At 42.4% G+C, this 26743-nt stretch overlaps 1 protein-coding gene across 3 annotated transcripts in view; it reads left to right on the top strand.

Annotated features, from left to right (window-relative positions):
- The window catches only part of ranbp3 (RAN binding protein 3), an 86046-nt gene that overhangs the window by 12153 nt on the left and 47150 nt on the right, over positions 1–26743 (top strand). For 2 of the 3 annotated variants that reach the window (XM_033047172.1, XM_033047170.1), the window contains exons 3-7: positions 13034–13078; positions 15445–15481; positions 16162–16251; positions 25152–25223; positions 25607–25672. In XM_033047172.1, the coding sequence (XP_032903063.1) occupies positions 13034–13078; positions 15445–15481; positions 16162–16251; positions 25152–25223; positions 25607–25672 (310 nt within the window). The remainder of the gene's footprint in view (positions 1–13033; positions 13079–15444; positions 15482–16161; positions 16252–25151; positions 25224–25606; positions 25673–26743) is intronic. The other variant, XM_033047171.1, reaches the window with a different exon arrangement.

Genomic DNA, 26743 nt, shown 5'->3' with positions numbered 1-26743 from the left:
CTCGGTATCAGAGATAATAAAGAACCATTGAACCTCCCTGTTTACATGTGTAAATGGGGAAAAAGAGATTGCCTCTTTTTTGAAGAAAGGTTGGATTGCAGAAATGCAGGTATTGCAGTGACTGAATCATCCAACTGAAACAATTCCATCACAGAAGAGAAAACAAGGGCATAAGAAGTTTTGTCTGGTTCAAACTGCTGGTTTGGTATCAGTATAATAATAATAATAATAATATCTTTTATTGTCATTGCACATAAGTGCAACGAGATTTGGATATGCAGCTTCCATCCGACATCATAACTTAAGTAAGTACTAAAATTTAGGTTTAGATACCCCGAGAACATGGTTTGTACAAAGAACATTACAACAGTAAAATAGTCAAAAACAGACCAAAGTGCAGATGTGTCTGTGCGACGTGAACATCCGAGGGAGACAGTCCATGGGGGTGGGGGACACGCAGCAGGGCCGGTTCAGAGCAGCTATAGCTCTGGGAAAGAAGCTGTTCCTGAGTCTGGAGGTTCGGGCGTAGAAGGCCTTGTAACGTCTGCCGGAAGGAAGTAGTTCGAACAGACCATTACAAGGGTGTGAGGAGTCTTTGTGAATGCTGACGGCCTTCCTGAGGCACCGTGTGTGGTAGATGCCCTCCAAGGCTGGTAGCGGTGTCTCAGTGATCTTCTGCGCTCTGTGGATGACGCGCTGAAGAGCTCTCCTCTCCGCTTCCGTGCAGCTGAGATACCACACAGAGATGCCATACGTTAATATGCTCTCTGTGATGCAGCGGTAGAACGTTGTCAGCAGCTGTTGGGGCAGACCAGTCCTTTTCAATGTTCTCAGAAAGAACAGTCGTTGCTGTGCCTTTTTGACCAGCGCAGCGGTTGGTGGACCATGTGAGGTCCTCTGAGATGTGAGTGCCCAGAAACTTAAAGCTGGACACTCTCTCCACACTGTCCCCGTAGGTGGAGATTGGGGCGTATTCCCCCTTCTGTGACCTCCTGAAGTCGATAATCAGCTCCTTAGTCTTGGAGGTGTTTCGTGACAAGTTGTTACGTGATTGTCTTCGGGCTCATTTTTGAGAAGGCTCCGTTCCTTCAACTGTAGTAAGATGCTGCAGATGTTCTACCAGTTGGTAGTAGCCAGTGCCATCTTCTTTGCTGCCATGTGCTGGGGCAGCAGGCCGAAGGCTGCAGACGCCAATAGGATTAACAAACTCTTCAAGAAGGCTGGCTCCGTCCTGGGGGCAGAGTTGGATTCATGGGAGGTGGTCTTGGAGGAGATGACGCTCCTCAAACTGCAGAGCATCTTGGACAATACAGCTCACCCCCTCCATGACACACTGGTCAACCTGAGGAGTACCTTCAACAACACTGGTTCCACCAAGATGCAGCACAGAACGCCACAGGAGATCTTTCCCCCCTGTGGCCATCAAACTGTACAACTCCTCCACCGACTGTCGTGGGGTAGACTGTCTTCCCCCCCCCCCCCCCCCCCCCCCCCCCCCAATCTTTGCACATCCCCAATCCTTTCCACTCGTCACTTTAATTTCATGTATTTTCTGTTTTATGACTGCTGCCGGATCAATTTCCCTCCTGGGATAAATAAAGTTATATGGTATCATATTTGGTTCTTGTACCCACATTCCCTTTCACACATTTGTGCCCGGGTTCTTGAATTCCCTTTCAGTCGCTTGCTTCTTTGAAACATACCATGTTCACTGGAAAATTGATTATTCTCTCATATGGCATCTAAAAGCAATTCAATCGAAAGAGTCAAAAAATTCTGGAGTAACTCAACAGGTCAGGCAGTATCTCTGGAAAACTTCGATAGGTGACATTTCGGCTTGGGACCCTTCTTCAGTCTGAAGAAGAGTCCTGACCTGAAATGTTACCTACCCATGTTCTCCAGAGATGCTGCTGGACTCGCTAAGTCACTCCAGGACTCTTTGTGTCCATTTTTGTAAACCAGCATCTGCCATTCCTTGTTTCTTTAATTGAAAGAATGTCACGTGCAGTCTGGAAATTCTGCTTGTCCGGCTCTAGTATCGTCCCTATTGTGCCTATTAATATAATTTTGAGTTCTGAAAAAGCTTGATCTGGTATCCAGAACCTGTAACCACACACGGTTCCAAGACAGTTTTCAAAAGATTTTCATAAGGTTTAATGATCTTTATAAATTGCCCCCTGTCAAATTTGGGTGTGATGTACAGAATTGCATCTTTTCCTCCCTCAGGACATCAGATAAGCCTGCTCTTTCAATACTAAAAAAAAGCTTTTAAATTGCAAGATTTAGCAAAAGGATTTGAGTATAGGAGCGGGGAGGTTCTACTGCAGTTGTACAGGGTCTTGGTGAGACCACACCTGGAGTATTGCGTACAGTTTTGGTCACCTAATCTGAGGAAAGACATTTTTGCCATAGAGGGAGTACAGAGAAGGTTCACCAGACTGATTCCTGGGATGTCAGGACTTTCATATGAAGAAAGACTGGATAGACTCGGCTTATACTCGCTAGAATTTAGAAGATTGAGGGGGGATCTTATAGAAACATACAAAATTCTTAAGGGGTTGGACAGGCTAGATGCAGGAAGATTGTTCCCGATGTTGGGGAAGTCCAGAACAGGGGGTCACAGTTTAAGGATAAGGGGGAAATCTTTTAGGACCGAGATGAGGAAAACATTTTTCACACAGAGAGTGGTGAATCTCTGGAATTCTCTGCCACAGAAGGTAGTTGAGGCCAGTTCATTGGCTATATTTAAGAGGGAGTTAGATGTGGCCCTTGTGGCTAAAGGGATCAGGGGGTATGGACAGAAGGCAGGTACAGGATACTGAGTTGGATGATCAGCCATGATCATATTGAATGGCGGTGCAGGCTCGAAGGCCCGAATGGCCTACTCCTGCACCTATTTTCTATGTTTCTATGAAATCTCGTAAGGCTTTTCATATGACTTTGCAGAGGATTTTGTATATCTAAATCTTTTTAATAGCAAGGCTTACCCTGGCTTGGATTTGAATGAAATGTTCCTGTTCCCAGTTCCTTCCCAACATCTTTCATCTTCCATTTCCAATCTGTCCTCTTTGCTCCTTCACACCTTGAATACAATTTTTCTTCCAACTGTTACTTTTTGCCTTTCTGTGCAGCTGCTTCCTGGGTGCCACTTCATATTTATCAGTGGAAATGCAGCCTGTGGTCTGGAATTTTTCCTTTATCCTTGATGCGGAACAGGAAAGGTGTCCACAATCTTCTTGGTAGATCATTTTTTTGTATTCTCCACCAGAGAGTGCTTCCTTTCATGAGGTGCCATCTCCACATACAAAAGCATAGGAAACAACAATATGAACAATGAAAAGTAGAACCGTGGAGATAAATAAATGAGACACAATCAGAAGGGAAGACAGAGGAAGGTCAAAAAGGGGGAACAGAAACCCAGGAGATGATTATTCTTCTGACATACTGACAACTGTATAGAAGTTATTCTCGTGCTGCACGGTGGCGCAGCAGTAGAGTTGCTGCCTTTCAGCACCGGAGACCCGGGTTTGATCCCGACTGCGGTTGCTGCCTGTACGGAGTTTGTACGTTCTTCCCGGGACTGCGTGGGTTTTCTTTGAGATCTTCGGTTTCCTCCCACACTCCAAAGACGTACAGGTTTGTAGATTAATTGGCTTGGTATAAGTGTAAATTGTCCCTAGTGTGTATAGGATAGTATTAGTGTGCGGGGATTGCTGGCCGATGTGGACTTTGTAGGACGGAGGATCTGTTTCCGCGCTGTATTTCTATAATAAACTAAAACTAAAAGAAGATTGCAAACGTCTCAACTAGCCGGCAATTTGTCGACTTCACTTTTGTTAAGAGTTCTTTGTTGCAAAGGGCAATTGCACTATAATTTAAAATATGAATTCTGTGGGCCGTCTCTATAAAAACAGTTTTCACTTCACACCATTAAACCTTTATAGCTTTATTATATTATAGATACTGGATGAACTTTTGGTTTTCATAGAATCATAGAATCATAGAAAGCAGGTGCGAGAGTAGACCACCAGGTCCGTCGAGCCCGCACCGCCATTCGCTCATGGCTGAACACTAAACAGACACCCTTACCCACAAACAGTAGACACAAGACACAGAACACAAGACACTACCCTCCCCTTTATACCTCTATCTCCCCTCTCCACCCCAAGAACCGCGTGATCTCCTGGGGGAGGCAAAAAAACGGATAAAAACCCAGGTCCAATTCGGGAAAAAAATCCGGGAAATTCCTCTCCGACCCCAATCCAGGCGATCGGCACTTGTCCAGGAGATCACTCAGGTCTTACTATACTAACCATACCTAGGTCCATATCCCTGCCCTCTCCCCGTAGCCCCTTATCCCCTTGGCAGCTAAAAAACCATCTATTTTAGATTTAAATATATTTAATGTTTCTGCTTCCACTGCTCCCTGGGGCAGTGAATTCCATAAATTAACCACCCTCTGGGTGAAGAAGTTCTTCCTCATCTCAGTTTTAAAAGAGCCCCCCCTTATTCTGCAACTATGTCCCCTAGTTCTAGTTTCCCCGATCATTGGGAACATCCTCGGTGCATCCACCCGATCAAGGCCCCTCACGATCTTATACGTTTCAATGAGATCGCCTCTCATTCTTCTAAACTCCAAAGAGTAGAGTTCCAGCCTACTTAACCTTTCCTCATATGTCAATCCCCTCATTGCAGGAATTAATCTTGTAAACCTTCGCTGCACTGCCTCCAGGGCTAGTACATCCTTTCTTAAGTATGGACCCCAAAACTGTACACAGTATTCCAAATGTGGTCTCACTAATACTGTGTACAGCTGCAGCAAGACCTCCGTGTTTTTATACTCAATCCCCCTAGCAATAAAGGCCAAAACTCCATTGGCCTTCCTGATTGCTTGCTGCACCTGCATACTGACTTTTAGTGATTCATGTACTAATACCCCTAGATCCCTTTGCGTTGCATTACAACGCAGCTCCTCCTCATTTAGAAAATAACTTGCCCTATCATTTTTTTTCCCAAAGTGAATGACTTCACATTTATTAGTATTAAATTTCATCTGCCAAGTTGTTGCCCACTCACCTAACTTATCTATATCCTTTTGCAGACTCTTCCTATCCTCCTCATCCCCTACTTTTCCTCCCATTTTTGTATCGTCCGCAAATTTTGATATATTACACTTGGTTCCCTCCTCCAAATCATTTATATAAATTGTGAACAACTGGGGTCCCAACACCGACCCTTGCGGAACCCCGCTAGTTACCGGTTGCCATCCCGAGTATGAACCATTTATCCCCACTCTCTGCTTCCTATTTGTTAGCCAATCCTCTACCCATGCTAATATATTACCCCCAATCCCATAATTTTTTATTTTTAGCAAAAGTCTCTTATGTGGCACCTTGTCAAAAGCCTTTTGGAAGTCCAAGTATACCACATCCACCGGTTCCCCTTTATCCACCCGGGTTGTTACTTCCTCAAAGAATTCGAGCAGATTCGTTAAACAGGACTTCCCCTTCACAAAACCATGCTGGTTCTGTCCGATGAAGTCATGTTTATCCAAGTGCCCCGTTAGTGTTTCTTTAATAATTGTCTCTAACATTTTACCCACCACCGATGTTAGACTAACCGGTCTATAGTTACCCGCCTTCTGTTTACTTCCTTTTTTAAATATAGGTGTTACATTGGCCATTTTCCAATCCACTGGGACCGTTCCTGTCTCCAGGGAGTTTTGGAAAATTATCACCAATGCATCCACAATCCCCACCGCTATCTCCCTCAAGACCCTTGGATGTAATCCATCAGGCCCAGGGGATTTATCCTCCTTCAGTCTCATTAATTTCCCTAATACCACCTCCTTGGTGATCTTAATAGTATTTAGCTCCTCCATTCCTACCGCCCCCTGTTTATCCAACGTTGGAATATTTTTTGTGTCTTCTATGGTGAAGACTGATACAAAATACTCATTTAATGCCTTTGCCATTTCCATGTTCCCCACCAACAACTCTCCAGTCTCACCCTCCAATGGACCAACGTTCACCTTAGCCACCCTTTTTCTTTTTATATAGCTATAAAAACTCTTACTATTAGTTTTTATGTTATTCGCTAAATTCCTTTCATAGTCTATTTTCCCCGTCTTAATTAGTCTCTTAGTTATTTTTTGCTGACCTTTATATGCTTCCCAATCCTCTACCCTCCCACTATCTCTGGCTACCTTATATGCCCTTGCCTTCAGCCGAATACTATCCTTTATAGTTTTACTGAGCCATGGCTGACTGTTCTTACCCTTACCCCTTTTTTTCTTCATAGGAATAAATTTTTCTTGAAGGTTATACAGTAGATCCTTAAACGTACACCACTGCTCATGTACCGTCTTATTCTTGAGTCTGCTATCCCAGTCAACTTTGATCAGCTCAGTCCTCATACCTTCATAATCCCCCTTATTTAGACTAAGTACCCTAGCCTGAGTTTCAACCTGCTCCCCTTCTATTTGAATATGGAATTCGACCATATTGTGGTCACTTGTTCCCAACGAGTCCCTAACTATGACATTTTTAATTAATCCTACTTCATTACACAGGACCAGATCCAAGATTGCCTCCCCCCTTGTCGGTTCTGTGACATACTGTTCTAGGAACCCGTCTCTAATACATTCTATAAACTCTTCCTCTAGTCTACCCTGCCCAGTTTGGTTTGCCCAATTAATATGAAAATTGAAGTCCCCCATGATTACAGCAGTTCCCTTTTTACATGCCAATATAAACAGCAATGTTATACAATGGTGTGGAAAATTGGTTTCTGATTTATTTGTGTATGTTAAAATGTGCATGTAAAATACATCTGTGATGGGTTTGTCTCGTGGAGGATTTGGGATCAAGTAATAGGAAGATGTAGCTTGGCACAGATGGCACAATGGGCTAAGTGTTCGGCTGGCGAGCGGAAGGTGGCCGGTTCGAATCCCGCTTGGAGTGCATACTGTCGTTGTGTCCTTGGGCAAGACACTTCACCCACCTTTGCCTGTGTGTGAATGTGTGTGAGTGATTGGTGGTGGTCGGAGGGGCCGTAGGCGCAGAATGGCAGCCACGCTTCCGTCAGTCTGCCCCAGGGCAGCTGTGGCTACAGAAGTAGCTCACCACCACCGAGTGTGACTGAGGAGTGAATGAATAATGTGATGTAAAGCGCCTTGAGTATTAGAAAGGCGCTATATAAATATATAGCGCCATCCATTATTATTATTATTATTAAAACAATTGCAAATCTTTAACACGGCTGTTTTAAATGGTTGTTGCTAATTAGCTTAAGTTGGGTGCTGTTTGGTCAAAGACCTGCGAGACTCACAAACTGGTGACAAGTTAAATAAACCCCAACTAATTTGTTTTGTCCTTTTTTGTAATATCGTTAAATCTTTCAAACATAAAGAGTTTAGCTTATTTATTAGTTCATGAATTTTTAAACCCAGTCTAATGACCCACTTCTTCCAGATGGGCCTAACAAAGTCCATAGTTCATTTTTATTTGCATGATAGTTTATTTTTCATTCAGATGCTAATCAAGTACAGCAGCTGTCTTCTATTAAAAAAAAAAGGCATGGGAACTAAATTTAACTTGAAGAGGTTCATAACTGAGTACAAGATAGCAATTCTTAATATTAAATGCTGTTTTATTTTGGAGAATTCACTGCATGTAATTCCTTTGTCTAAAAGAAGGAGTGTTATTTTGGGGGGAAATAACCAATTAATTTGAGAGTTGTAGTAACATAATGATTGGATTACTGCTGCTGATCTCAGGTTGCATGTTTGAATTCTACCACAGGGAATTTAAATTTGTTCGACTCAACAACATTGGAATGAACAGCAAGCACAAGTAAAAGAAGCAATGAAACTGCTGTGTCATTAGTTTCAATTCAAATGTGGTCAAATAAAAACATAAATAATGCTAAAAGGCGAGATTTTTAATATTGTCCCAATATATTAGAAAAGGAAGTCCGTTGTCATTACCCGGTTTGGCTTACTTGTTAAAGGTCTGTTCCACTTACGCAAATTTTTTCGGCGACTTGCCGGCACCCGTCATAGACGCAGCAGGTCATCGAAAATTTTCAACATGTTGAAAATCCAGCGGCGACCAGAACAAGGTACGACTCTTTGGGCGACTACTCACGACCATACAGGCGTCACCCCGCGACATGTCGACACGTGACGCCTGTATGGTCGTAAGTAGTCGCCCAAAGAGCCGTACCTTTTTCTGGTCGACACTGGATTTTCAACATGTTGAAAATTTTCGGCCCTTTACTCCAGATTGCATCTGCTTGAAATCTTCTCTCTTCATCGGGCAATTAGGCATGGGCAGTACATATTAGCTTTGCTAGTGATAACCTGAGAATAAATAAAGATGAATAGTCGTTCACCGCCATTTATAAAAGTGTCTAACCTCTATTTCTAACGTTTGAAACGTGGGCGCCACATTTTCATTCCTCTTGCAGCAGAGGGACCACTGATAATCCATGCAGTTATTTTGCTTTAAGATCTTTGGCCTGTTCTTTGCAACTAGTGTCAAGTTAAGTTGAGTCTATTGCCATATACACAAGTGCAGTGAGATGCTGGTACCGTGAACATCTTGCTTCCAACAGTATCACAGGCACATGGAATGACACAGCACACAGAAACATCAATTATACGGGACAGTGAAAATTAAAACCGTGCAAAAAAAACCTTAGTGCAAAAAAATTAGTAATCAAGTCCATGGTAGTGCAAAAGGTGATATGGAGCATTCCTTTACTGAGGTACGTTGTGCAAGCCAGTTCAAGGAACCTTTTGGTTGTAGGAAAGTAAATGTCCCTGAACCTGATGGTGTGGGATTATAAGCTTTTGTACCTCTTGTCTGACGGTAGCAACAAGAAGAGGGCATGGCCTGGATTATGGGGGACCCTTGATGGGAGCTGCTGCCTTCTTGAGGTAGCGCGTCTTGTAGGTGCTTTTGATGGAGGGGAGAGCTGTGCCTGTGATGGACTGGGCTAAATCCACCACTCTACAGCTTCTTGAGTTCCTGTGCTTTGAAATTGCTATGACAGTAATTCGGGATAATTTCTACATCTGTATGGACATCTGTATGGACGTATTATGTGGTATGCCAAATCGCTGAACAATTTCTGAAGGCAAGCCTTCTTCATGATTACAATTATGCTGTGCCCAAGACAAGTTATCTGAGATGTTTACGCCCAGGAATTTGAGGCTGCTAACTCTGATCCACCAACACACTAATGAAAACTGGCACATGGTATTCCAACTTACCTTTTCTGAAGTCAACAATCAGTTCCTTGGATTTGTGAGTGAGGACGTGTTATTGTGGCACCTCTCAACCAGATATCCTATATGTCTCCTCGCCCTTGATTTGCCCAACAACAGTGATGTAGTAGGTGAATTTGTGGATGGCATTGGAGCTCTGCTTAGCCACATAGTTATGTATATAAAGAGAGTAGAGCAGGGGGCTAAGCACACCACCCCCTTGAGGTGCATATGAAGGAACTGCAGATGCTGACAAACCAAAGATAGATAAAAAAAGTAACTCAGCAAGACAGGCAGCATCTCTGGAGAGAAGGAATGGGTGACTTCAGGTCGAGACCCTTCTTCAGACCCGAGGTGCACTTGGATTGATGGCCAGTAAGGAGATATTGTTACCTCACTGATCCCCAACTGATTGAGGAAGTGGAAGATCCAGTTGCAAATGTCCAGGCCTTGGATCTTGGTGATGAGTTTGGAGAGAGGGATGATTTGTTGATTGCTGAGCTTGACGTATGTGTTCCCGTTATCCAGATGGTCCAGAATGGAGAGCCAGTGAGATAGCATTTTTGGTTGACCTGTTGTGGCGATATGCAATTTGAAGCAGATCCTAGTAATTTCTGAGGCAGGAGTTGATCTGTGCCATAACCAATCTCTGGAAGCATTTCAATATGATGGATGTAAGTGCTGCTGGACAGTGGAATACAGAGAGTTGTGAGTCTGTGGAATTCTGTGCCTCAGAGGGCGGTGGAGGCCAGTTCCCTGGATACTTTCAAGAGAGAGCTTCTTAGGGCTCTTAAAGATAGCAGTCAGGGGGATATGGGGAGAAGGCAGGAATGGGGTACTGATTGTGGATGATCAGCCATGATCACATTGAATGGCGGTGCTGGCTCGAATGGCGGACTCCTGCACCTGTTGTCTATTGTCCATAAGGCAAGTCACCATGGTCTTCTTGGGTATCAGTACTACAGATGACCTTTTGAAGCAGGTGGGAACCATGGACTGCAGAAGAGAGATGTTGAAGATGTCCTTGAATGGTCTAACGAGTTGGTACGCATGGGTGTTTAGCACCGGGCCAGCTAAGTTGTCTAGCCTGGACACTTTGCGTGGATTTACCTTCTTGAACAATGGGCTCAGCAACTGAGATTATCAGTGACTGTGAGGGTCATGTAGGTGTGGCAATGTTCTCTCTTTCAACGTTTCCATAAACGGCATTGATCCTAATTACTATGGATAGTGTTAAAATTCACACTTTGGCAAATATTTAATTATGCTTTTACTTAACCATATTTGAATTGGAACAGTCTACATTTGTCACAATTATGTGATCACTTTCTTGTGATAGCTGTGTGTTTTCTATTGTAAAACACCAAGCAGTGGAGGAATTCAGTGGGAAGGGAACGTCTGGGGAGGGAATTGTTTTGGGTTGGGAAGAAACCTTTCTAAAGTTGAATTGTCAAAGATTTTCTACAACTGTTACCTCTATTCAGCAACCTGGTAGCTTTGGGTTAGATGCAGATCAATCACTTCTCAAGTTCACGTTAGAAATTATATCTCTTTCTGTAGCCCATCTGTCTGCGTGCTTTCTGCAAATATTTAGATTCCTCATTTAGTTTAGTTTATTGTCACCTGTGAAAATATTTTGTTGTGTGCTAACCAGTCAATGGAAAGACAATTACAATTGAGCCATCTACCATGATTTTTATTCATTTAAATATTCCTTTCTTCCCTATTGTTTACAATTATGAACCGAATGACTTCCATTTTTTTAACCTTCCTGCTAAAATATTACATAATCACAGCATTTAGAAAATTATTATTACTCTTTCTACATAAGATTTGCAGATTGCCAATGAAGAAAAATGGCAAACTCCTTGTGCCACTTTAGTAAATCAGTGGCTACGATGTTCCTTGTCACACACGTATTCTAAAATATTTCGTCTTCAGTAATATTTTGGGACTTGAGTCAATTGAGTGACTTAAATAAATGTATTACATATTAAAATGCTGAGTTGATTGTTGCTTTGAGGCACAAAATATATACCAGTTGTGTAGGAAGGAACTGCAGATGCTGGTTTACACCGAAGATAGATACAAAATCCTGGAGTAACTCATCGGGACAGGAAGCATCTCTGGATAGAAGGAATAGGTGATATTTCAGGTCGAGACCTCTCGGTCTGGAGAAGATTATACCAGTTGTATCTGACAATAGTTACATCTGACTGATTTGCATTTGAAGGGAGACAAGTAATGCTAACTAGAATTGGAATGAGCTCTTTACAGTTTGTAGACAGCAATATTCTATAAACAGTAATGTTATAATGACCAGATATCTATTCAGATAGTTATAATTTACTCATTTGTGGTATGCAAGGAAAGCAGTCTCATCTAGAGACACAGGTTAAGTAAAAACATTACAGTGATGTTGGCTGAAGAATCAATATTAACCAGGATTGGAAACCTTTTGCTCCCCCATTATATTGTCAAGGGAATGGATAAAACTTGGGAAGAGATTATCGGGATTCAAGGATTAGCTCACAGGCATGTTAAAGAATGCACCATTCCCACGACACTCAGGAATCTCTGTCACGTGACTGCTCAAAGTGGAGAAGAAATGTTGTTGAGAACATTGCGTTCATCCGCTGAGAATTCAAACCTTGCATTAGCAGCTGGAGGAGAATGATACCATCAGTCTAAAGAAGGGTCCCAACTTGAAACGTTGCCTGACCTGCTGAGTTTGTGTTTTGGTCAAGATTTCAGCATCAGTAGCTCATTGTGCCTCAATTTTATTGCGTAATAAACAGATATGCATGCAGATCAGCAAAGTCTGCACGTTTAACTATTTACTAGTTTCGTTTCATTGGCACCTTTGAAATGAAGGGAGAATCGGAAGGCGGTAGAGGCCAAGTCAGTGGTTATTTTTACGGCAAAGATAGATTCTTGATGAGTACAGGTGTCAGAGGTTATGGGGAGAAGGCAGGAGAATGGGGTTAGGAGGGAGAGATAGATCAGCCATGATTGAATGATAGAGTAGACTTGACAGCCTGAATGGCCAAATTCTACCCCTATTCCTTATGACCTTATGACCTAATCACCCATGATTTTGTCCATTGACCCTCTTGGAACACTGTAAATATCAGATGAAGTCTGGGTATGGCTCAGGAGTATTGTTTAGTTTAGTTTAGAGATAGTTTAGTTTAGATATGTAGTGTGGAAACAGGCCCTTCGGCCCACCGAGTCCGCTTCGACCATCGATCCCCGCACATCCTGGACACAGTAAGGACAATTTTTACGTTTACCAAGCCAATTCATCTACAAACCTGTACGACTTTGGAGTGTGAGAGGAAACCGAAGATCTCGGAGAAAACCCATGCGGCCACGGGGAGAATGTGCAAACTCCGTACAGACATCACCCGTGGTCGGGATCGAACCCGGTTCTCCGACGCTGTAAGGCAGCAACTCTACCGCTGCGCCACTGTGCCGCCCGGTTGTTCTCCCTGCTGTTTCCACTCTGCCTCAAATCCATTACTCCACCTTCCAACAGTTGGACAATTCACCCACATTGACATCCGAGATCTAATAAAAGACAAATAGTGTGGCCACTCAAGAATGCAAAGTGTTGAATAAATTTTGATTATTACCTGGTGTCATACATGTTAACGTGATTTAATTTCACATTGTACAATATTGACATGTTTTTTTGAAAAATAAGATGTTCTGATTTCATATTTAGAACATCTAAAACATTTATCATAACTGTGTTTATAGGAAAAACTTGAACCAATGAACTCGCCTACACCGCCATCAAACAAGGTAACAATAAATTAAGTTGCAAGATAGCAAGATTAATTGTTGGGCTAATTTGAAACCAGAAGCAAAAGAGAACAATATACTGTGGTGCAACATAGAGTTTAGGATTGGTTTTTGAGGAAACTTAAATTAACAGTGACATTAGTGACATTTTTAAAATGCTGAGATACTTTTGGATTCTGACAGTAAACGTATCTAGATTAGGAGAAGGACTGAGAATAAGAATTAGACTTGTTTTTAAGTGAATGTGGGAGCATGCGGTGCTTTATGAATGTGGTGCATATCATGGGAATCCCTTCTAAACCTTTATAAAACTTTTTAAGACCCACATGTATATTTTATAAGATTTTTAGTTCACAAGTGCTGCACGTGCAAGTTGATATGGCATAGAAACAGCAAAAAAGGTGTCGCCAGAACAATGATTACATAATGAAATCACAGTGTTGAGAAATAGAAGTGTCTCAGAAAAGGGACGAATTCAATGTTAACTTAGCACGTGAAAGATAATAAAGAGGAAGGAAAGTGTCTGTAAATGGCTCGATTGTAATCATGTACTGTCTTTCTGCTGACTGGATAGCACACAACAAAAGCTTTTCACTGTACCTTGGTACACGTGACAATAAAGTTTAGTTTCAGCAAGAGAATAAAAGGAAAACAAAAGTTTTTAAAAAACGCTTACGTTGATGTTTTTATAAATGCCTTCAGCAACAATTCGCAGTTTGAAGGATTTTCTTAACTGATCACTCACTGTCTGGGCAAGTTAAATGGAATAGCTATATTGTTAAAACAATATTTTCGCTCTTAATTACAGTGGTAGTTTAATGCAATATCTTTAAGAAATTAAATATAAGATGCTATTTGGATGAAGCTTGACACAAAATAATTGGACTTCAGGCAAATTGCAATTGAACATTTCCTCTTGTTCTTTAATTGTTGGCACATTAGTAACACCAAACAGATGTTCTAATGAACCATGCAAGCTCACTATCAATATTGTTTTGGAATTTCAATTGATAAAAAAGAGGATATCATAAGCAAGAGATGTCAATGCCTGCCTTTGAAGCTTCTGATTACCTGCAGTGAACTCCTTGTTTTTAAAGACATTTAAAAGTATTAGCAATTGATAATATTAAGATTATTTTTAAAATACATAATGTTTAGAAACAATTGAATAAGTTATTATAGGGGTGGCACAGTGGTAGAGTCGCTGCCTTGCAGCACTTACAGCGTCAGAGACCCAGGTTCAATCCTGGCTAGGGGTACTTGTCTGTACGGAGTTTGTACATTCTCCCCGTGACCGCGTGTGGTTTTCTTCGAGATCTTCGGTTTCCCCCCACACTCCAAAGATGTCCAGGTTTGTAGGTTAATTGGCTTGGTATAAATGTAAAACTTGTCCCTGGTGTGGGCCGAATTCAATGTTAACTTGGCATGTGAAAGATAATAAAGAGGAAGGAAAGTGTCTGTAAATGGCTCGATTGTACGGAGTTTGTACATTCTCCCTGACTGCGTGGGTTTTCTCCGGGTGTTCCAATTTTCTCCCACATTCCAAAGACATGCACGTTTGTAGGTTAATTGGCTTTTGAAAATTGTCCCTAATGTGTAGGATAGTTCATTGTGATCATGGCTGATCATCCACAATCAGTACCCCGTTCTTGCCTTCTCCCCATATCCTCTGTATGGGTGATCATTGACCGACACAGACTTGGTGGGCCGAAGGGCCTGTTACCTTGCTGTATCACTAAACTAATATCACTTAAATGTTGTGAGCGCGTCTGCTTCCTCCACCAGCTCAGGCGGAGAGTTCAGACTCCAGCCAGTCTTTGTAGACAAACAGAAGCTCTCACTTCTAACTCAATAGCCATTGCAATGGAGAAAAATGTCTTTAACATCTAATCTATCTATACTCCTCGTTATTATTTGTATCTCAGTCAAGTTCTTCTTCAGCCTCGCAAGGAAAACAAACCCTTCCTTTCCAATCTCTCCTCATAATAGAAATTACATTCTAGGGAGAATTTAGTTCAGAATTAAGGACGTTCTTTTAGGAAGGAGATGAGGAGAAATTTCTTTAGTCAAAGTGTGGTGAATCTGTTGAATTCTTTGCTACAGAAGGCTGTGGAGGTCAAGTCAGTGTATTTTTTAAGGCAGAGATAGATAGATTAGCCAAAGATAGACACAAAATGCTGGAGTATCTCAACGGGTCAGACAGCGTCTCTGGAGAAAAGGAATAGGTGAGTCTTCGGGTCAAGTCCGTTGTTCAGAATGTGAATCTTATTTTCATTGTTATTTTGTATGTTGTAATTTTTGGCGTAATATGAAAATCATTACACAGCCAGGAGTATTTGAAATTAATTTTTCAATATATATTTTAGAGGCCTGTGGATACTTCCAACCCCGAAGACGGAGAAGGTGAGTGCACAGCCCATTCTGATATTCTTTTGAGTTCTTATTTAAGCATTGTATCTCTTTATTCAGGAATATAGATATTTAGTTGATAAACTGGGAAATCTGACCCCTGTCAGGCAGCATCTGTGGCAGTAGCAAATAACAATTCAGATCACCAAATCCTTATTTGATCTGAATTTTGCTTTTCTTTCCACAGATGTCACCTGATCTGTTGAGTATTTATTGTTTTTCGATTTTACTTTGGATCTAGTATTTGGAGTATTTTGGATTTAGTATTGCGCTCGTGCTAATCTTTTCAAAATCAATATTAGAATACTTTCTGTGGGATGCTGCCAATAAAGATAATCCATGTGAATTGTAGTCGAGTGGAGATTGACCAGGTTATTAAAATTGTTGGCTGATTATAGTTAAACCTATCTTAAAATGCAAAAGCTTTTCTTTAACAAACCGCTAAGTACATTTAATATAATACAAGTATTTATATCATTGAAGAATACTAAGAATGCTTTCAACCAGTTCTTTATTGCAACTCCTGCCTATGATACAAATTGTTTAGTGCAAAAGCAGCTGAACACTTTTTGACCAGCGTAATTGCACTTATTTATTCAAAATGGTTTAATATATGATGGATGTTTAATAAAATGCACAGTATTCTTATCAGTGCAATTAATTCATTGCTTCAGATTCTGACCGAGATGATGGAAATTACCCACCACCTGTTAAAAGAGAGAGATCATCATCTTTCACGCAGGTGTTCCCACCTTCCCAGCCAGGTACATCGTTTCCGTTTGATTGATAAACGTTTTAATGTTTTCTATTGTTTGTACTCACTACTTCAATCATGGGGTTTATGCATTTGATTCTCTTGCTGGTGATACCAAACAGTTTATTTTTGTTATATGCGGGCGGTCACGGTGGCGCAGTGGTAGAGTTGCTGCCTTACAGCGCTTGCAGCGCCGGAGACCCGGGTTTGATCCCGACTACGAGTGCTGTCTGCACGTTCTCCCCGTGACTGCATGGGTTTTCTCCGAGATCTTCGGTTTCCTCCCACACCCCAAAGACGTAGGCTAATTGTCTTGGTATAAGTGTAAATTGTTCCTAATGTGTGTACAGTATTGTTAAGGGGCTGTCCCACTGCGGCGACCTAATTGGCGAGTTTAGAAGAGTTTCGGAGAGTTTGAAAAAATGTCATGTTGAAGACCTCCTTTGACTATGTAGAAGACCTTCTTCGACTTCCTTCGACTATGTTGAAGACTAGCTTTGACTAGCTTCGGGAAAATTGGACACCGAATAGTGGAGAGTGAAGACGACCTCCTTCGATCTCCTTCGACCTCCCTTCGACTATGTTGAAGACTATCTACGACTACCTTCGATTACCTTCGACTAACCTTGATTCCTTACGAATAACATGCCGACCTACTACGACCTACTTGGACTAAACCTACGAGTAAAAAAAAGTATCGATTTTTTCCAGGGCGACCTTTTTTTACTCGCGGGCATTTTTCAACATGTTGAAAAATACGCCACGACCTAGTTGAGGCCTCGAGTACACGGGGACTACTCTCGAGCATGAAGGAGAGTTACAAAGACCTCCTAGGACCTTGTGTCAACCATGCTGCGAGTATGAGTCGAGGGCAAACGCGCCAGAACTCGCGGATTAGGTCGCTGTAATGTATTCATGCATATTCATTATATGCTAATGAGTTGGTCTTGTATATAAGTAGGGAATGTTGGGTAATAAAACTCTCTTGTGATCCAGCCAGCCTGCGTGTAAGTTATTGTTCATTCTACTGTCTGGAATATAACAAAATTGGCGACGAGGATGGGATAGAGTTTGTGAACTCATCCTTTAAATACAGTGCAGGACTGTTTTACAACACGCAGGATTGTTTAACAGTTTAAACAGTCAACACGGAGTTGTGTTGCAGTTGTTTGCGAGCTGGACACGAGAGGCCTGTAGATCCTTCTAGGCAGGGGGCTGTAGTAAAACAGCAGCTGGAGAAATTGGCAAGAGTTTCTCAGGCTATCTCTATGTTGTGTCTACGTGGCAAGATGTCGTCCTTGGGAGTGTACAGCTAAGTTTTAGGTGAATTGTTACACCAGAACAGACAGGAATTTGGGGTTTTGAACGGACCTTTTATTTAATTAAAAAGAAAAAGGAGAACGACACGATGGCAGCGTCCACAGGCTACATTGGGAACCTTGGAACCTTTGACAAATGTAGAGAGCCATTTAGCTCCTACATAGAGAGAACAAACATGTTTTTCACGGCAAACAATATATTAGAGATTAGTGGTGAAGGAGAGATAGTGGCTGAAACAAATAAGGCTGTTTGCGAACGCATGAAAGCAATTCTGCTCACGGAGATCGGTCCTGAAGTGTACGGCACACTCGTGAATCTCCTTGCACACTTAAAGGCAAAAGACGTGCCATTCAATGACATTATAAATAGGTTGGAGGAGCACTTCAACCCAAAGCCTCTGGAAATTGCAGAAAGCTATAAATTTGGCACTAGAAACCAGAAGCAGAATGAAACAATCAATGAGTACATTGTTGCCTTGAAAAACTTAAGTTTACACTGTAACTTTGGAACATTTCTTGGACGAGCACTACGAGACAGATTTGTTTGTGGTCTAGTGGATGAACGAATTCAGTCCAAACTGATGAACATTCCAGATCTCACATTCGAGAAAGCATGCAAGATTGCTACCACAATAGAGATGGCATCAAAGAATGCTCGGGAGTGTCGTCCACCACGGACTGCAGTGATCGTTTACAGTCACAAGGCAGTGCCTATGGCCAAACCAAGAGGCGCTAAACCAAAACCAAAGTATGGCGGGGAGCCAAGTTTAGCCAGTTGTTATCGTTGCAACGGTAATCACTCATCCCAATTTTGTCAGTTCAAAATGGCCAAGTGCTATAACTGCCAGAAGAAAGGCCATATCGCCTCAGCATGTCGGGCCAAGCATAAAACAGGAAACCAACAATCTGCGGGAATCAAGCAACAACACCGAAGAGGAGTTCACAACTTGGAGGGGAACCCAGATGGAAATGAACTTGGGTTGTACACCATTTATGCAACCAACATCGTTAAGCCTACAACCATCCAAGGCAAGGACTTTCGAACTAAACTATTGATTACTAAACAGTTAATCGATATGTGTATTGACACAGCAGCAGATTGTTCGGTCATGAGCAGAGACCTGTACGAAACAAAGTTCTCACAGATACCATTGTTTGAGAGTAAGGTCAAGCTGAGAACCTACTCGGGCGAAGTTTTGGAGACTTGTGGACAAATGAACTGTAAAGTTCAGCATAATGGTCAGTCAGTAACACTGCCCATCATAGAGGCCAGCTACAGAAATAAACCAATCCACCTTGGAAAGGATTGGCTGAGTAGAATAGAATTAGACTGGAAGAACATTTTCAGCGTCAATTTGTCCAAATCACGTCTTGAAAAAGTCATAAGCAAACATGCAAACATTTTTGCTGACAGTGACACGGGAATAACAGGGTACTCTGCACACATTCGACTTAAGGAAGATGTGAGGCCTGTGTATTGTCGACCAAGACCTGTACCATATGCACTAAAGCAACAAGTGGAGGTAGAACTTGACAGATTAGAGCGTAATGGAGTACTTGTGAAGACAGACCAGAGTAACTGGGCAACGCCAATTGTGGCCGTACCCAAGGCTGATAAAACTGTTCGACTATGTGGTGATTACAAAGTCACAATCAACCAAGCCGTTGATGATGAACAATATCCGTTACCAACCTCACAAGATCTATACGCAGAACTTAGCGGAGCAAGAGTCTTCACTAAACTGGATTTGTCTCACGCTTACGCCCAACTCAATGTTGACAAGGAAAGTCAGCAGTACTTGACTATCAACACACATAAGGGCTTGTATTCATATACAAAGCTGCCCTATGGTGTGAAATCATCCCCAAAAAATTTTCAGTCTGTCATGGACCAAATATTACAAGGCATTCCGCACTGTGTGCAACCAGGATGACCTATTGATATTCACGGAAGGCATGGTAGAACATCTGGAAATCCTAGAGCAAGTTCTCATAAGACTGAACTGCCACAATGTCAGACTGCGTCAAAGTAAATGTGCATTTGCACAGTCAGAGGTGGTCTACCTTGGACTCAAGGTAGACGCCAACGAACTTCGCCCAGTGAAAGTGAAAGTTGAAGCAATTGTGAATGCTCCAAAACCCAACAATGTGTCAGAGCTACGATCATTCCTTGGGATGGTGCAGTTCTATGCACGATTCCTTCCAGATTTAGCAACTGTGCTAAAGCCACTACATCATCTGCTACAAAAAGACGTGAAATGGACGTGGGGAAAGGAACAGCAACGTGCATTTGACATCTGCAAGGAAAACTTGACAAGTGACAAACTTCTTGTTCACTGTGATACGACACGTGAGATGAAACTTGCTTGTGATGCTTCAAGTTATGGTGTAGGTGCAGTGATCTCCCACGTAATGAATGACGGACAGGAAAAGCCTATTGCTTTTGCATCCCACACCCTGTCATCGAGTGAACGCAACTGCGCAGATTGAAAAGGAAGCACTCAGCATCGTGTTCGGAATCAAGAAATTCCATCAGTTTCTTCTCGGCAGACCATTCACCCTGGTAACTGATCACAAGCCACTACTAGTGATACTGGGTCCCAAGTCAGCTATACCTTCCATGGCGGCATCAAAGATGCAGCGCTGGGCAATTTTGCTGTCCCAGTATGACTACAAGGTGGAGTACAGAAGCTCCAAGTACAACGCAGTTGCAGATGCGTTGTCCCGGTTGCCCCATGAGAACTCTGACGTGGGAAGCGAGAACTCAATCTACACAATGCAAGTGGTAGATGAAGACTTTCCAGTGACTGCAACAGAAATTGCAGCAGAAAGAAAGAAAGACAATGTGCTGAAGTGGGTTTATGAACAGACATTGAATGGTTGGACTGAAATCGATAGTGGATTGAACTCAGTTCTGAACTCAGAGCTGAAGCCTTTCCATAATCGAAGCCATGAATTATCATGTGAGCAGGGATGCGTTAAATGGGGTTGCAGAGTGGTTGTACCAGAGTCTTTGAGAAACAAAATTATGAATGAACTTCATGCCGAACATCCTGGCATAGTAAGCATGAAGCCAATTGCCAGATGTTTTGTGTATTGGCCTGGTATTGACAGTGACATTGAGTCACTGGTGAGCAAATGTAGCGTCTGCCAAAATTGCCGGAGTAAACCACCACAAACACCACTGCAACCCTGGTCATGGCCAAGTAGATCTTTTCAGAGAGTTCATGTAGATTTTTGCGAAAAGGGTAATGATCACTTTCTGGTGCTGGTAGATAGTCATTCCAAATGGATTGAGGTTAAACATATGGGGTCAAGCACTACTACTGAGCGTACCATAGATGAGTTGAGATCAATTTTTGCATGCCATGGTTTACCAGAAGAACGTGTTTCTGACAACGGGCCTCAGTTTAGTTCAGAACAGTTCAAAGAGTTCATGCAGCGGAAGGGTGTAAAACACACACACTTGTTCCCCCATACCATCCAGCCTCTAACGGGGCAGCGGAAAGGTCTGTTAGAGTTGTCAAAGACGCTCTCAAGAAACAGGTTTTGCAGGGTAGTTCAAAGCTCAGCATGAAACATCGTTTGGTTAGTTTCTTGCTGAAGTACAGAACCACACCACGCACAACAACAGGCTACTCACCTGCAGAACTGTTGATGAAGAGAAGGCTAAGAATATGCCTAAGTCTAGTTCAACCCAATTTGGCTTTGAGAGTTGAACAAAAACAATTAAGTCAAAAACGTCACTTCGACTCCCACAAAAAGGAGAGGTACTTCAAGCCAGATGAGCAGGTTTGTGTTCTCAGTCCTCCCAACAAGTCCAGTAGAGACAAATGGGACGTTGGGAAAATAGTGGAAGTGTGTGGAACAAAAAGATACTTAGTTGAAGTTGGAGATAGGATCAAAAGTGTTCATGTTGATCAAATGATTCCAGCCAAAGATGAACCAAAAACTGAACATGAAGTCCTAATCCCTGAGTCTTTATCAGAAAGTGAGTTGGAAGAGCCAACTGTGATTGAAACACAAAGTTCAGTTAGTACAGACAAAGAAACAGATTCCTCTGGTCAAAGTCAGGGTACTAAAACAGAGCCAAACAAGTCTACAGAGTGTTCAAAAAGGAACTGCAGATGCTGGAAGATCGAAGGTACACTAAATTGCTGGAGAAACTCAGTGGGTGCAGCAGCATCTATGGAGCGAAGGAAATAGGCGACGTTTCGCCCCGTTAGAGGCTGGATGGTATGGGGGAACAAGTCTACAGTTGAGTCAACACCTAAACCTGTTACACCTGTTACTGTTAGACGATCAGGCAGGATCCGTAAACCAGTAGTCAGATTAGGTTTTTAAATTAAGTAACTCACTGCCTAGGTAGAATGAAAATGTGTAAATATGTAAAATAAATATATTGTGTTATCATTTAAAATTGAATGAAAACTGGTTTAAATCAAGTATCATAACAAGAAAATTGTAACTGTGTACTTAGATGTAATACTTAAAGAAGGAGAGCAGTGTATTCATGCATATTCATTATATGCTAATGAGTTGGTCTTGTATATAAGTAGGGAATGTTGGGTAATAAAACTCTCTTGTGATCCAGCCAGCCCGCGTGTAAGTTATTGTTCATTCTACTGTCCGGAATATAACAGTCGCCACAATGAGACATCCCCTTTAATGTGCGGGGATCACTGGTTGGTGCGGACTCGGCGGGCCAGTTTCCGCGCTGTATCTCTAAACTAAACTAAACTAAACTAAATGTAAGAGGGAATGAAAGTTAAGCAGGTCTCTACTGATAAACGAGGAATTGATAATTATAGAAAAAAAGCAACAAAGAATATCTATTTACAGGTCTATGCTTTTGGCTTACTAGCCTTAAAGTAAGGCTCCTCTATATTAGACTCATTCATAATTTAGTAAAACATTTCAAGAAAATAAAAAGTAACCATCTATTTAATGTTATTTGCTGTATTTGTCAATCCACGATTCTCAGTTCCATTTTTTTTAATTGTCATTGGCCGACTTGTCAGTTGGTCACATTACATTTATGTGCATGTTCTTCGGCCCATCGAGTCTGCACAGACCAGCGATCCCCGCACACTAACACTATCCTACATATGGGAATGGCAATTCACAATTTTAACGGAAATCAATTAGCCTACAAACCTTTGGAGTGTGTGTGTGGGGGGGGGGGGGGGGGAGACCGGAGTACCCAGAGAAAACCCACGCAGGTCACAGGGAGAACGTACAAACTCTATACAGACAGCACCCGTAGTCAGGATCGAATCCAGGTCTCTGGCACTGTAAAGCAGCAACTCTACCTCTACGCCACCGCGCTATCTAGTTTTCTTAGAATCAGTGATAATTTATTGTATATTTATTTATTGTTGTGTTGTATTTAATGTGCCCGTAAATTTGCAGCGTAAGAATGCTGTTCCCGTCCTGATGCATATGATAGTTAAACGCTCCTGGTGCTTGCTATCAGCTGGGCTGTGGGACAGACTGAGGAAGCCAGGCTGTACTAATGGAGGGGCATGAACTGAGCCAAAATAACAGATGGATGGATGACTGGAGCATAAATGGCTAGTTCTGATTCTATTGAAAGTGATCCCATATGTGATATTGGCTCAGCTCTTCGTTCCCATTAGGACAATCTGACCTGCTGGGCATGTGCCACAGCTATGCTATCAGCAACATGTAACAAAGAAGCATAATTAGCTTCTACCTGTTTCCATTAGTCCATTTGACCTATATTTGACATAGCTTTGATGTTTCAGTTTGAAGCAGGGTCTCGACCCGAAACGTCACCCATCCCTTCTCTCCGGAGATGCTGCCTGTCCCGCCGAGTTACTCCAGCATTCTGTGTCTATCTTTGATCGTTGTGTATTCCCTTTGTGTTATCCATCCCTTCTGCTGCTATCTGTAACTGAAAGCCAACTTTTAAAAATCTGTTTTACCTCGTCTTCAATCTAATATTCATTTTTCCATAAATGTTGCCTGCCCTCCTGAGTGTTTCCAAAATTTTCTTTAAAAAAAAATAATTTCTAGGTTTCAGGAGTCTCAAGTATACATTTGTTTGTAGTAGGACTGACCAGTATTTAAGAAGGAACTGCAGATGCTGAAAAATCGAAGGTAGACAAAAATGCTGGAGAAACTCAGCGGGTGCAGCAGCATCTATGGAGCGAAGGAAATAGGCAACGTTTCGGGCCGAAACCCTTTGGGTTTCGGCCCGAAACGTCGCCTATTTCCTTCTGACCAGTGTTTAGTTAGCTTCTATCAAGCGGAATATTGTAAAATCCTTTTTTTCTGGTAACACGCCCATCTTGAAAGGTCCAAAGTAAAGTGAATTTATCTTTTCAATTGCTCAAGGACAAGTGAAACAGTTAGAGCTGCTGCCTCACAACTCCAATGACCCATGTTCATTTCTGACCACTGTCAGTGGTGTTTGTACATTCTCTCAGTGACCGCCTGGGTTTCCTCCCTCAGTCCAAAGATGGTGATTAGTTGGTTATTAGCTGGCTATTGAAAATTATCCCTTCAGTGTAGGTGATCAGTCAGACGCGGGGCCTTGTAGCATGGGTTGGCAGCGAATGTGGTTGTTTTGATCACCGCGTTATAAGAAAGATATTGTCAGGCTGAAAAGTGGGTCAGTGGTCGGAGGGGGCGCTACGAGACGGCTGCCCTGCCGGCAGCGTGTTCGTCATTTCTTTTTAATGTCTCCTGGTGTATCTTGTGTGGGGGGTGGTGAGGGGGGGTAAAGGGGGGAACCGCTTTCGGTTGCCTCCTCCACGGTGAGACGACTTTTTCCATGTCGCCTCCCTCGCGGCCTAATACCAAGGATTGGTGCGGCCTTTCCCGGAGTCGGGCCTGGAGTTTCAGCAGCAGGCGCAGCGTGGACTTTTCATCGCGGAGCGGGCGAGCCCTTGCCGGAGTCGCCAGAAGGGAGTGCTCCGATAGCTGGCCCGCGGCCGATAACATCCTGAAGCCGCGGTCTCCGGTATGGAAGCGCCGCTTCGGGACTTACCGTCCCAACGAGTGGGCTTGTACATCCGGCCGCCTGCAGTGCGACTGCGGAAGTGGACCACGGGGGAACAATGGAGGAGGACTGACTGTACTTTGTGCCTTCCACCAGAGTGGAGAATGCTGTGGTGGATGTTTGTGCTAAATTTTTATTGTGAATTGTGTGTTCTTTTTTGATTGTACCGATGCTAAAAAAATTAATTTCATTGCACTTTATTGTGTATGTGATGACTAAATTGATTGATTGATTGAAAGGGTGCAGAGAAGATTCAGACCCAGGTTCGATCCTGACTACGGAACTGTCTGTGCAGAATTTGTACGTTCTCAATGTGACCGCGTGGGAGGTGCGACTAGTGTAAATGGGGCATGTTGGTCAACGTGGGCAAGTTGGGCCGAAGGACCTGTTTCCAAGATGTAGGCTGTGCCTGCCTAATGACTTGTTTATGCTGTTGCCTTTGTTTGTAGATTTTTAATATGTATATACTAAAATGATGTGATAATGTTTGGCAGCCTGCAGAACTGTTGTTGTTAAAACTAATTTGATCTGTTGACGCTAACGGCAGCTGTCTTTACCTTGCAGTTCCAAAGAATAATGTCTTTATGCCATTGAGTTTCTGCCAGGCAGCGGCCAGCAACTCTGACTCGGAGCCAGGTAATGTCCTATAATCCATCACTCGGAAATAGTTGCCCTTTCTTTGTTCTCTTTGTGCTTTATTTGAACATTTTTGTATGTAACATCTTGAAGTGGGAAAGGTGTGCTCCTGTTGTAGACTTTGATTAAGCTTTATATGTACTCTTTGTGGGATGCAGAGTGTAATAATCCTGAAAGGAAGTGGGTAGGTGTGCATGAGTCTAAATACACATTCATTTCACTTGCACTTTATGTGCAATTTGACGAATAAAACCGTATTGTATTGGACTTGCACAAGGACTTTACAAGGTATGGGAAGCGAATGGTTTGTGCTGCTAGATTTACTTTTTATCGTAACTTAATTAGTGCAACGTATTAATTTACTGGTTTCCTTTTCTATGTAGATGAAAAGAACATTGGCTTTCGACTGAAACCCCCGACTTTAATCCATGGCCAAGCTCCCAGTACTGGTGAGTAATATATAAGGATGTAGAGAGACCGATTGTCGAAGTGAGGGCCACCAAATTCTGTGCCTGAGACGGTGGATAACTGGAACGCGTTCTGACATTGTTGCATGGAAAAATCGAAGGTAGACAAAAATGCTGGAGAAACTCAGCGGGTGAGGCAGCATCTATGGAGCGAAGGAATAGGTGACGTTTCGGGTCGAGACCCGGAAACGTCACCTATTCCTTCGCTCCGTAGATGCTGCCTCACCCGCTGAGTTTCTCCAGCATTTTTTATCTACCTTTATTGCATATGTAGGGCATTAACCAGACGAATCAATACGAACATGTTTGCTGGGTTATATCCTTGCTGCAACTGGAATTGAAAATACAATTGCCAATCTCGCTCTGTATTTGACTGAGAGTGAATAAATCATTTGGGTGTTGCACTTTAGCCGAAGCAGATGGACTCCTCATATTGAATGGTGTCCTTTCAATATGCTGAGACCACACATTTGCCAGGCTTCTCAGTGCCGTAATATTTCCTTGAGCAAAAGAGACAAAAGTTCTCTGGTGTTGTCGTATCCTCAACACTTGAAGCAAGAGGAAATTAAAGTTTCATTGTTGCATGGCCCCTATTAGAACCACATGCAAGATAATAGAGCAAAATCTGTCCAGTGTGCCGTATGTTCACAGTTGCAGCTTCTTCTTCTTTCGTGTGGCGTGCACAGCCTAAAGTTGTTGGACAACTTGTTCTATTTGATCTTCCGTTTGTGCATGTCGAGTTGATTGCATTAGTCGAAACAGGGTGAAGGTTGCAATCTTCCACCCCACAGTTGCAGCAAAGATGTGTCATTGTTCAGCACAGCAAAGTTCTGTATTTGCTACATTGGAAACATGGTCCTTATAAATTACTGATTAGCTATGTATTTCATCTTGACTTTGCTGCTTTTTACAGGTGGCTAAGGCTCAAATAATTTCCTGCTTATGGTCTTTTTATTAATATCGTTGGTTTGTAATTTTCAAATAGGTACAAATAATATCCCATTGACCAGGGACAGCAATTTAATTTGAAAATGTGTAAGAACATTGGAACGT

The sequence above is a fragment of the Amblyraja radiata genome, chromosome 29 (assembly GCF_010909765.2).
Source record: "Amblyraja radiata isolate CabotCenter1 chromosome 29, sAmbRad1.1.pri, whole genome shotgun sequence".
Classification (NCBI taxonomy): Eukaryota; Metazoa; Chordata; class Chondrichthyes; order Rajiformes; family Rajidae; genus Amblyraja; species Amblyraja radiata.
Note: the sequence above shows the minus strand (reverse complement) of the source record. Positions and strands in the feature narration are given on the sequence as shown.